This window comes from Lolium perenne, chromosome 3 (assembly GCF_019359855.2).
Source record: "Lolium perenne isolate Kyuss_39 chromosome 3, Kyuss_2.0, whole genome shotgun sequence".
Lineage (NCBI taxonomy): Eukaryota > Viridiplantae > Streptophyta > Magnoliopsida > Poales > Poaceae > Lolium > Lolium perenne.
Genome location: NC_067246.2, coordinates 26,003,511 through 26,015,764, shown reverse-complemented (window position 1 = coordinate 26,015,764; position 12,254 = coordinate 26,003,511). Strand labels below are relative to the sequence as shown.

The window sequence follows — 12,254 nt, the reverse complement described above, 5'->3', positions numbered from 1 at the left end:
GAGATCTAATCTCGTAGGCTTTGGAAATCTTCAAGGGTTAGTCTCGTGATCCCCTCGTTGCTACCGTCTTCTAGACTGAATCTTGGCTTGTGTTTCGTTCTTGCGGTAGGAAATTTTTTGTTTTCTATGCTACGAATCCCATCATTGATCCCCCATGATTCTTGCATTTTCTTGAGGGAAAAGAGAGAGGAGATCTAGATCTACATCTTCACCAATCAAATCCCTCTCTTTGTGAGGGGAACCCATTAGATCTAGATCTTCAAGAAATTTGGTGTTCTCCTCTTGTGTTGTTTCGCTCTTATTTCTCCGATAGCTTTAGTAGTTTTGGTTAAATTTGAGAATGAATTTTTGCCATTGCATTTGGTGCATCGGTTTGAGTTCTCCGCGGTGATACGCGGATGTGAAAGTTTGTGAGTATATCTCTTCGGGAGCTTGTTCCTCCTGGATCCTTGAACCCTATTCGGCTTGGTGATATTATTGGTGTTTTTGGGGCTTCCAATTAAGCTATAGAGATTCCTCAAGTGTGAGGCCTTTGTGGCGATTATTGGGAGCCTCCAATTAAGTTGTAAAGATTACCCCAAACTTTGTGCGGGTACGGTGACCACCCGTAAGGTTCCATAGTGGATTGATGACTTCCTTTTTGGTGGCAAGGCTTGAGGAGAATACATTGGGGCCTTGTGCCTCCACACTGCTTCAATTGAGAGTACCACTCGCAAGAGTGTGAACTTCGGGATACATCATCGTCTCCGTGTCACCTCGGTTATTTTTATATCCGAGCTCTTTACTTATGCACCTTAATTTGTGATAGCCTTCGTGCTTAAAGTTATATATCTTGCTATCACATAGTCACGTGTCTTGCTTAGCATAAGTTATTAGTGTACATAGGTAAATCCTAGTTATATATGTTTTGCGTTTGACAAATTAAACGTTGTTTTTTTTCGCATTTGTTCAAGCCATAATCGTAAAAGCTTTAAACTGTCTATTCACCCCCTCTAGGTAGCATCTATGTCCTTTCACTAACCCCACACAACTAAAAAAAATCCCAGTTGCAACCCTACTTGCAAGTTGCAACTATAATAAATAATGATAAAACTATCACATGTGCTCTGTGTAATAATCTGATCGGCGACGGAACCGGTAGACCTCAGGGTTCACAATTTACTGATCGAACCACTTGTTTGTCTGGTTCAAGGGCTGGTATTTAAAGCTACAAAAATAAGACAAGTTTTATAACTATCATATATGTACATGATACAGTACAAAAACTTTCCGTTTCTAGTTCTAGCACAAAGCAATACTGGTTCAGTTGGTTAATGTGTGAAGTCTGTGACGCTGCCTAGCGGCAGGTGCAGCCGTGCAGGGATTGAATCCCACCAGCGCGTGATATTTTTGGAACGTGGAAATTGACATGTGAACACGATATATATGTGTAACAGTTCAGATCCAGGTAAGGTCTAAATTAGTTGGAAAGCATTCAATTCCATAAATTACATACTGGATCAATTAAAATTGGCCAAAATTTCGCCTTAGCAATTGAAAGTACGGGCAGTACATGTTGAAACAGGGAGTAGCAAAAAGAAGGTAATTTGCTTTTTTTCCCCCTTTATGCGAACTACTACAATGCCAAAATGAAACAGTCAAACAATTGACATAGTAATTTCCAATGTTGCAGAACGAATTCCTTTTCTTATTTGTGACGCCCCGTTGTATTTTAATGTAGTTATGAGAAAACTAAAAAAAAATAGGTTCTTACTATCTTTATAATGAATTTTGCCATTCCCATCTCTATAACAAATAAATAAATAGGCAATATAATACTGAGACAAAAGGAAGACGAATGGAATTTGTTCTAGGCGTACGTGAACAGCTAAGTCCTCTTCCGATACGGGGATTTGTGGCTCATAATGTTTACCATTAATCCAGATTTTTATCCCTCCCCAGATGGAACCTTGACGAAAATAAGGCATCCATTCCTATTGTGAACAGATTCTCAAGCGGGATCAGTCCAAGCAACTACTCCCTTCGCTCAAAAAAGGAAGGTGTAAAAATTGAGTCAAAATTTAACATTTTCTAAGTTTGGCTAATATTATTGGCAAAAAAAAAAAAAATCAATAGTGGCGAACACCAAATAAATATCAATAAATTCACACTAAAATATATCCTCACAATGTATTGACTTAATATTATTAATGTTTTCTTCAATATATTTCGTCAAACTTAGTAAGCTTTAACTTTTAACTACATTTGTATGCCTTTTCGCTACTATAAATATGTCATGGTATTGGTTGTCAATTTGTTTTTTTAGAATGGAGCTATATTACTACCTTTTCTATGCTTTACTTGAAAAGAAGCAACCAAAATTCACATTTCTTTTTCTCGAGGAGTATAAGAGGCCACATCACTCTGCAAGGAAACTGAAAATCCTACACCAATAAAATCGGCTGCCGGGGACCAAAGATATTCCTGCCGTCTCTTTCCCTTCTTTCTTCCTATAAAATTTCTCTCTAACAAAGAGAATGGAGGAGAGAGGGAGGTAGAGAAGCAGAACCAAAACTAGGGGACAAACACAAGGCCGAGAGGCGGAGCTGTCAAGTGTCCACTGTCCCTGTCCTCCATCTCTCGCCGGCCGGAGAAACCCGAGGCCCTAGTCACGTTCGGCGCTCGTGGCAATGGAGATGATGAAGTTTCTCGGCGCGTGCTTGCTCGTGTTCCAGGCGGCGGCGGTGCTCGCGGACGACGGTGACAAGCAGGGCGCCGGCCTGCTGGACGCTGGGAGGCTGGAGAAGTTCGTGGACGAGCTGCCGGACATGCCGGTGCTGCGCGGCTACGGCGTGGGGGAGGGCGGCATGCTCGTCGCCGGCGAGCTCACCGTCGGCATGTACGACACCATGTGGGTACGTTCGTCTACGCGAGCCTTGTTTTATTTCCCTCTGCCTCTCCGTCTTCTTCGTCAGCGGCGCGACTTGGATTCTACTGTTGTGCATGTCAGTGTACAACGGCCGTGACGCGCGCCATTGTTCGATCGGTGTCCCATTCTTCAGACGTCTGGACTTTTAGCGTTTCTTCAGAGATATCCTACCGCCCTTTAGGGAAACTGCTAGTCAGTAGTACATGCATGTTCGGTCAAAAAAATAATGCATGCTCAGGTCATCAAATTATAGATTTGTAAAACAAGTTGGGAGTTGAGTTTCTTCAGGCATATCCTGCCTTTCACAAGGGCTCGGCAAGACTGCAAATACTGGTCACTCGTGTAGTGCATGCATGTTCAGTCAAAAAAATAATAATGCATGCATGCTCAGCTCAAATTCGTATTTATTTTTATAATACATAGTAGGACTTGTTTTTTTTTTTTGCTTAGAGTTTGTGAGCCTGATCATGCTTTAGCATAGTTTGTTGGCTTGATCACGTACACTTGCAGCAACCACCAACCTCACTAGTTTCCGAGATGCCGTCGCTGAAATAACAAAGGAACCAAATAATGTCTTTTTTGGGTCCTATACCAAAAAGCACACTGGTTTTTGTTCTTAAGCTTATCAGCTCATCACGAATTCAAAGCCGCTACTATTTATAAGTTTGCATCAAAGGGAAAGCAAGAAGCCCCTGCGCTGTTACACAAAGTGCAGAAGGGGACCTCTGTTCTATAGTGGGAACCCAAACTAAGAGCACCTCCAAGAGAGTTGCCTTTTCGAGTGTGTTTGGGGGTTTTGCCAATCCACCTTTGGATTGGCAAATATCCAAAATATAGCAAGCTTGCTAAATTTTGTTTCCTGGGAACCACATATAGCAATGCTTTTGGAGCAACATTATTTTTTAGCTCAGATTGCTAAAAATGCAGTCTTTAGGAATCTAGGTTAAATGTACCAATGCTCTTGGATACTCCCTAATCTGAGCTAAATCCATTGCTCAAAGAAAAGCCCAAGATGGTGAATTGGTGATGCCAAATTCAATTTCCATGTATAATACCACCACCAGTATCAGTTCGACTCATCCTCTGAACTATTCCACTTCAGGACTTGGCTTGATCTTGTTTCTCACACGAAATTCAGCATGTGTGTCCTAGTCCACGGATTCACATCTCAGTGGATCGCACTAGCATGCCACCCCTAGCAACGGCTGACCTCCAGTAGTAGCACTGCACTCATGTTGGGAAATGTGGGCAGTCTAGCTCATGGGCGGGGCCCGACCGACTACCTTATCGTCTTTGGAGCCGAATGGCAGACAATAATTCAGAGCTTTTTGGAGATACATTACAACTTGCTTTTGATTTCCGTAGCCAGCTTCAGCTGACTTTCTGGGCGGCAGCGTCACCACATACTAGGAATCAACATCGGCACCAGTCAGATCATCGCTCTGTGTGATCTCTGCATGGATTGAGGCAGCGACATCTAGCTAGGTTCTTCCTTTGTTTTTGATAAAGAATACATAGTAATACATACCAAGATGATAGCAAATACATTCACCATCTGCAACAATATAATATCTAGACATCAAAGATGCACATAGCTAAAAAAAAGAAGTAAAAAAGAAAAACCCCACCGAAGTGATGAGAGGCTCACGACAACATGACCAAACCATCACATCAACAACATCTGGACTTATGTTCCACAAAGCGACCCCTCTAGGAAGCGCAAGTGATGTTGTCGCCCTGTGACATTATGGGTTTTCACCTGAAGAGGTCCAATCTTCAGATAATGATTTTAACAAGGAAGTAACTATTGAGCCGCCACTGCTAGGTACAACCACGGAAGGTTAGGCCTAGGTTTTTTTTCCCCTGAAAACTAAGACCCGGAGCTCAAGGAGCACCACAAAGAATGAAGTCACCCTATGTTGGCGACCCCACATGCCGAGAAAACCATTGCAATTTGCCAATCGTACGGTTCACAATCTTCATGTGCAAGGTTTAAAGTGGCCATCGCCACAAAAATGAACATCATAGACAGGTACTCCCATGGACAACTGACAGTAAGTGATCTCGACTCGACATGTGCTTGCGAGATGATAACTTTGGAGCCTAACCAATCTTCGAACACGTTTGCTTTGATAATCCCCACGTCAAAACCTTCATAACCGTGGAAGTACCAATGCTGACGTATTGGAAGTGTCAACATTATGAGGTTGACCGATGCCACTTGCCCAAGCACACAACCTTCCATGGCATAGGCAACGTATCCACATTGAGACACGTGTGTGGAGAATCAGGGGCAAGAAGCAGCGTCCTCGCGGGCGCAAGCCATCCGAAACCATACACGGGAATCATAAGGCTGCGCCGACACACAACAGGTAGTCGGCAGAGCCGAGACAACCCAACATATGTCGAGATCCAAGAGATCCATGAACAATACATGGCCGCGCAATCTCGGTGTGGGTCACCGATGCGATCTAGGGTAGCAGGTCGAGGAAGAAGTAGCCAAGCCAAGCCGCCAATGCCGCTGCCCAAATGGCCACCACTAGTAGCCGCTTGCGACGCCGCCTCCTGTAAACCACCGCCCTTGGCCACCAACGTCCCACACGCAGCGGTTACCACCAGCAGAGGACCCCCACCCTTTGGCGACGGGTGGGGGTCGAGCGACGGATAATTTTGCTAAGCCAATGATATGGAGATTGTGCAATGGTGCTAAATTATCCTTTTTTTTTGTTAACTACTCTGTACTTGAGAAGGCATGATGGACACAGACCGGATCCTAACAGTCCACTGCCGCTAGGTTCTTCCTTGAACGAGTGATTACTATCTTACCACGTCCAAGAATCTTTGGAGCCGAATGGCAGACAATAATTCAGAGCTTTTGGGCGATCCATTTCCGTAGGCAGCTTTAGCTGACTTGGTGGGCAGCAGCGTCATCCGGCCCGTCGGCATCGCAGTGACCTCAATCTAGGAAACATGACCGTCACCATCAGCGCTAAAAGGAATTTGCGGTTAAATCTTGAGCTTGAATTGGGTAAGGCAGAATTAATTAAATGTAGTTGGAGCGAGGAGAAATCAAATGTTTTTTTAATTCACTATTCCCTCCATACCGGTTTACAGGACAATTATCTATTTTGAGAAAAATTTAACTACTGATTTGATCAAAAAAATATAAGATATATATCAAAAAAATTATAGTATTAGTTTTTTTTTTTGAATATGAATCTAATGGTATAATTTTATGACATATATCTTAGAAGTCGTTTGGTATCCATCATTTGGGTCTGGAATCCTGGAATTTCATAGGTGGGCTGTTTGCTGGTTGCCATAGAATTTGCCTGTCATTTCATTGAGGAAATCCAGCAAAATGATGCCATGGGTAAACACGATTCCGAGCTGAGACCTGTCATTCGCGTTTCTCTATGGAAGCCATTTACAAATTCAATATTGAATTCTGCTGTCATTTACAATTCCTGTGGCAACCAAACAAGTGTCCATTTTCGAAATTACAATATAAATAAAATTAATACATGTATTTATTTCAAAATGCTACAAATAAAAGGAAAGTCTGGCTTCCAAACGACTTCTTATATTTTATTGATCAAATTTATAGTTCTCGAAATTCGTATTGCCCTGTAATCCGTATGGAGGAAGTAGTTATAGTCTGAAATTTGACATTCTGAAATACTGCTTCTGAATTTGTAGTCTCCAAATTATGAACTTTTTTTTTTGCGGGTAACCAAATTATGAACTTGACCGACTGAATTCCCTCGATTTTTTGGACAGAAATTCCACCGCGATCTTCCGGCGACTCGGGTCTTCGCCTTTGGCACAAGCAAGGAGACGGCCACGGTGCCAGGCCCGACCATCTTCGCCACCCGCGGCGTCCCGACGCACATCACCTGGACCAACCACCTCCCGCCGCGCCACTTCCTGCCGTGGGACCGCTCCCTCGCCACGGCCCGCCCACGCACCGGCGTCCCCACCGTCGTCCACCTCCACGGCGGCGTGCAGCAGTCCACCTCCGACGGCCACTCCATGGCGTGGTTCACCTCGGGCTTCTCCTCCACCGGGCCGCATTTCTCGTCCCCGTCCTACTCGTATCCGAACGAGCAGCCGCCCGGCAACCTCTGGTACCACGACCACGCCATGGGCCTCACCCGCGTCAACATCCTCGCCGGCCTCCTCGGCGCCTACCGCGTCTCCGACCCGGCCGCCGAGGCCAGGCTCGGCATACCCTCTGCCGGCGGGGAGTTCGACCGGAACCTCGTGCTGTTCGACCGCGACTTCACGAGGGACGGAGCCCTGTTCATGAACGCCACCGGGAACAACCCCACGGTGCATCCGCAGTGGCAGCCGGAGTACTTTGGGTCCGTCGTGGTGGTTAACGGCAAGGCGTGGCCGTTCCTCCGCGTCAGGCGGCGGCGGTACCGGTTTCGGATACTCAACGCCAGCAACGCGCGCTTCTTTAAGCTCTCGCTCTCCGGCGGCCTCCGGTTCGTGCACGTGGGGTCGGATTCCGTGTACCTCGCGAAGCCGGTGGTTACCGACGAGTTCCTGCTCGCGCCCTCGGAGATCGCCGACGTCGTTGTGGATTTTGCTCAGACTGCTAAAACCAGCGGCGCGGTGGTGCTGCGGTCCGACGCGCCCGCGCCGTACCCCGGCGACCCGGGAGAGAAGGCCAACACGGTGGCGGTGATGAAGTTTGTTGTGGCGACGAAGCCGGAGGAGCACGACCCGTCTGCCGTCTCGGCAGTGCTGATGCCGCGCTACCCGATGCCGGACGTGCGGGAGGCGGTACGGACGCGGCGGATCGCCATGTACGAGTACACCAAGAACGGCACCGACGAGCCGACGCACCTGTACCTGAACGGGCGGGCGTACACGGACCCGGTGACGGAGACGCCGCGGGAGGGGACCTCGGAGCTGTGGGAGGTGATCAACCTCACCGACGACAACCACCCGCTGCACGTGCACCTGGCGGTCTTCGCCGCGCTGGAGCAGCGGTCGCTGCGCAGCGTCGACGAGTTCAGGGAGTGCATGCAGGGGAGCGCGAGCGGTGGCGCCGGCGGCCGGAACGACGCGGAGGCGTGCGGATTGCGGCGGCACCTCGCCGGGGGGAGGAGGCACGCCGTGCCGAGGCAGGAGCGCGGGTGGAAGAACGTGTTCAAGGTGCGGCCCAGCACGGTGACCACGCTGCTGGTGAGGTTCAGCCCGCTGGAGGAGGGCAGCGGCCGCTTCTCGTTTGACGTCACCGCCGGCCCGGGCTACGTCTACCATTGCCATGTAAGCATCAAGAAAATACGTACCTGCATTTTTCTCGACATGATCATTATGCGCGCGTCTATTATAAAACTTGTTAAAATTTTGTTGTACATTTGGGATGCAGATTTTGGACCATGAGGACAACGAGATGATGAGGCCGATGAGGATTGTGCGTTAGCTCCATCAAAGTGTGTGTGAAGTAGACTTTAATTGTGGCTTGCCAGGATATTCCATAGAAAAGTTCATCCCTTGCTTGAAGTACCTTAACTTTACTAATAATCAGTAACAAGGCAGTACGTAGGTTATGAATATTTGTCAGGTAATAAGTCGCTCTGATCTTCCAACTGGTGTAGCATTTCACTGCTGCAAGGCCTTTCAGTGTCCCTCTCACCTAGCATGTAACTGTAGCAGCAATAATCTACTTTTACAAATCAAATTTTGCATCATGTAGTGTTTAATATAGGAACTTGTCATTGATCATTTGAAAAAGGCATGCTTCGCTTACCAGGGAGCCTAGCTATTGATGATTATTAATAGATCGGTGGAATTTTCGCAAAAGTATAAACTGATGGAAGAATCCAATTGATACATTCCTTGGTTTGATTTACCTGGGCATCCCTTTATCACTTAAAATTTTACAGGATGCTAGGTAGTAGGTACCTATTGTATCAATGCTACACAAAGAACTTCAGTATCATTTTAGATGTGCTACCCCAGTTTAGCAGCATACCAGCCCCACAAACTGATACTATTAATAGAATCAAGCCGGGGGTGATGTTTTGGCATATGGGAGCGTATGCTCCCTTTATTTTGAAATACATGTTAGACATATTTTAAAATGTCAAAAAATTGAAACATTTGCACGTACCTCTTCATGTGCTACGCGCTGACAAAGTTGTTTCATGAAAAATCGACATGTCATGTGGCGTGTGTAAAAAAGACAAAATTCGGTGCTGAAACAAAGACTTATCAGAAGATAAATTTTTTATTTTTTGCTTAGACTAAAAAAAATATCATTTTTTCGTGAAACTTGACGAATACACATATATTATGAAGATGTACATGTAATTTTTTTGTCAAAATTTATTAACACTTAGAAATATGTTTTTATGGTAGAGGGATCATACGCACCCGGGAGCCGAATTGAGTTTCTGAATCAAGCCATCTTACATAATTGCAAACATCTACACATAAAAAACACACATATTAACTTGATAATTATAATCTGTACACGTACCCATATGCAAGGAGTAACTCTTGATTCACAACTGTAGGAAGTAGAAGATAAAACAAACTTCACAGGTTCTATGATGCACTCAGGCCTTCATATGGTTACGGAAGTTCAATTACAAGAATTTTCCATTGAACCAAAGAAGTGCAGAAAAGTTAGATACAGAAAACCATTAAAGAAAAATAGTTGCATCACGCTTCCTCCGCAAGGTTGTTTTTCGCTGCTGTTGAGCAGAAGAAGGGACATGAGTGTAACGCTCCCGTAGTCGCTCCGTGTCGCCCCCGCGGCGACAGGGGCGACCCCTCCTCCTCCCTGCCTCAGCCCTCCTCCCCCGCCCCTCCCCGCTGCCGCCGCCGGCGCGAGCCGCCGGGCAAAGCCCGCGCGGTGCCGGCGGCGGTGGCTCTTCTCGGCGCGACCTGCTGCGGGCCTCGCGGGCGGTTCGCAACGGCGTCGGCGCCCCTCCTCCTCCGGTCGGCGCGGGGTGTGCCTCCGGATCCCGGCATGGTGGCGGCGCAGCACGGCGGCCCAGCCACCGGTGTTGGCGCGCCCTTGACGCCGGGGCGGCCGTGGCCAGGGGTGGCGGCGGCGGGCCCAGGTCTGGGCCGGCGGGCCTAGGTCTGGGCCCCATCTGGGCCTTCGCGGGTTGGAGGGCCAGATGCGGCTGGAGCTGCTGGGTGTGGTCTCCTCCCTGGCTAGCTGTGCTGGTGGCCGGCGCTGGGGCTACCTCGGCGACCGGTGCGGTCCGAAGCCCTGTCTAGCTGCAGTTGTCCTTTGGCAGGGGCAGGGACATCTTGCACGGTTCTCTCGGGTTGCTCCGCTTGACAGAATCTGGGTTCGTTGGCTGTGTGGGTGGCGCTTCATCGAAGTGGCGGCAATTCTCGTCGCCACAAGTTGCTTGTTTCCCCGGCCAGTCGTGACGCTCATGGGGACGACGCGTCCCGGAGTTGCGCCTGAAGGACTGCTTGGTCCGCGAGGTTTGGCCTGCAGGGACGCTAGCGTGCGTGACGGTGTGTCCGCGAAAGCACCGCAAGGCTACGGCCATTGCCGGCCATGGCGACGTCTTTGGATGTCGTTCACCTTGTTGGAGGGTGGCCATGACACACGTCCTGCCGCTGGTTGCCTCCCCTGGGGCACTGTCTACGACCTTGCTGACATGCGTTCTCTCCGAGGTCCTCCTCGGAATACCTCTAGTCGATGCCCTGCGTCTTGCTGTCACTTGCTTCATATAGAGGGTGTTCCTCCGGTTTGCGCGGCCTCTCTCGTGCCTAGGGTGGCTGTCGGAGAGTGTGTCGTGGCACCGGGGGACAACGGTGGTTCTAAACAGCCGGTGGCTGTCCTGATGGCAGGTGCAAAGCCTTTGGCTTTCCTTGGGGTGGGGTTAAGACTTCCGCGAAAGCATTGCACGGCTCCCCCCGTGCCGACAACGGCGACGCTCGTGAGCGCCGTTCCCCTTCCTGGAGGCGTTGTCGTGAAGTTCTTTCCACCTTTGAACTCTGGAGGCTCGTATGCTCACTTGCGCCGTTAGGCCTTGTTTACTTGTCTGGTATTTTTGGGGTTGGGAGGGTAAAATATCGGCCCACGCTCGAATCCCGAAAGTTACCGGATGACCCGTTTACTTCTTTGGTTTTTTTGGTAACATTCCGGCCCATCCCAGATCTTCCCGACCCGGTAAGCTTCACCCTCCGGTTTTCTCAACCACGAGGTCGACCCCGTGTATTGGCTCGTGAAAAGGGGAGACGAGGCGAGGCAACGGCGGCGACGGCGGCGGGGAAAGGCGACGGCGGTGGGGAAAGAACGCACAAATCACAACGGCAGCGTCGAGGTACTCCTCTGGCGATTGGTCCCCGGTGAATCCTCGCGCCTCCTCCCCTTTTCCCCTCCTCCCTAGGTTTTCTTGGTGTCGCCGCCTCCGCGACGGAGCTCGAGGACGGAGGTGCGTGGACGCCGCGTGCGGTGGGAGGGAAGGGAGCAGCAGCGGCCGGTGCCGCGCCCGTGATTTTTCTGATTTGTGCAGTCCATAGCTCGATGCTGAGACGTAGTGCTTTCTCGGGATATTTTATGATTTGCCACACTTTTCTTGAAAGTGTCTATTATTTGCCACATGACCACCACATGCCAGTGACACATAAAATGGCAAATGATAGAAGTGCAAAGAAAAGTGTGGCAAATTATAAAATCCCCCTGCTTTCTCTTCGTGAATTCAAGATGTGCTGTTAGTTTTGCCTTGCTTGATTCTGGTGGGCAATGATTTAAGTTGGCAGGGAGTAGAGATTTTTTTTGATCCGTCTCCATGATTCTGCTATGCGTTCTACTCCAGAAGCTTAGGATTAGCTAGGCCTAAATTCCCATGGATTTCCTGGGAAATGAATAGAAGGATGATTGATTCTGTACGGAGTGAGATTGCAAATAAAATTTCTAGGTTAGGTTCGGTCTATGATTATTTTTTGGTGCAGCCTCCTTGCCAAATTTCTCCATAACCGAGCGTGTACCTGGATTTAGCATGCTTGGACTACATGAAGTTGTGTTCTGTAGTTTCTTCATGAGAGTACAGCAGTAAATCTTCTTGGGAAAAAAATGTGACAGTATGTATCTTCTGAACATTGTCAAGTAGTTCAATTCAGAGGCACCTTATCTAGAAATGCATCATCAAACACACGCTGTCGAAAGATGGTCTAACAGCTACGCCTCTATAAGACTACAACTTGAGGGTGTCTACACAGTTTCCTCAGCTAGGCTGCCGAGACACTGATTTTTACAGGAATGATTTTTCTATGTCACTAGCTACTTTTTAGTTTACTTGTTAGATAATAGATAGAGGTGTAAATGAAAGATGTTGCTCAGCAGCCTATGTATGCA

General features: G+C 48.1%; 1 protein-coding gene across 1 annotated transcript; it reads left to right on the top strand.

Annotated features, from left to right (window-relative positions):
* Positions 1-2,465: 2,465 nt before the first annotated feature.
* On the top strand, positions 2,466-8,564 carry LOC127340994 (multicopper oxidase LPR1 homolog 2). The gene is made up of 3 exons (XM_051366761.2): positions 2,466-2,894; positions 6,689-8,188; positions 8,292-8,564. Exons 1-3 carry the CDS (start codon positions 2,670-2,672, stop codon positions 8,343-8,345), a joined length of 1,779 nt encoding a protein of 592 aa, XP_051222721.1. The 5' UTR covers positions 2,466-2,669; the 3' UTR covers positions 8,346-8,564.
* Positions 8,565-12,254: the final 3,690 nt, after the last annotated feature.

What these genes read in the sequence shown, in the direction of transcription:
- LOC127340994 (XM_051366761.2), top strand. Translation starts at nt 2,670, where the DNA reads ATGGAGATGATGAAGTTTCTCGGCGCGTGCTTGCTCGTGTTCCAGGCG. An exon ending in GCATGTACGACACCATGTGG is followed by an intron (nt 2,895 to 6,688) that starts GTACGTTCGTCT and finishes TTTTTTGGACAG; the next exon opens with AAATTCCACCGCGATCTTCC. An exon ending in GCTACGTCTACCATTGCCAT is followed by an intron (nt 8,189 to 8,291) that starts GTAAGCATCAAG and finishes TTTGGGATGCAG; the next exon opens with ATTTTGGACCATGAGGACAA.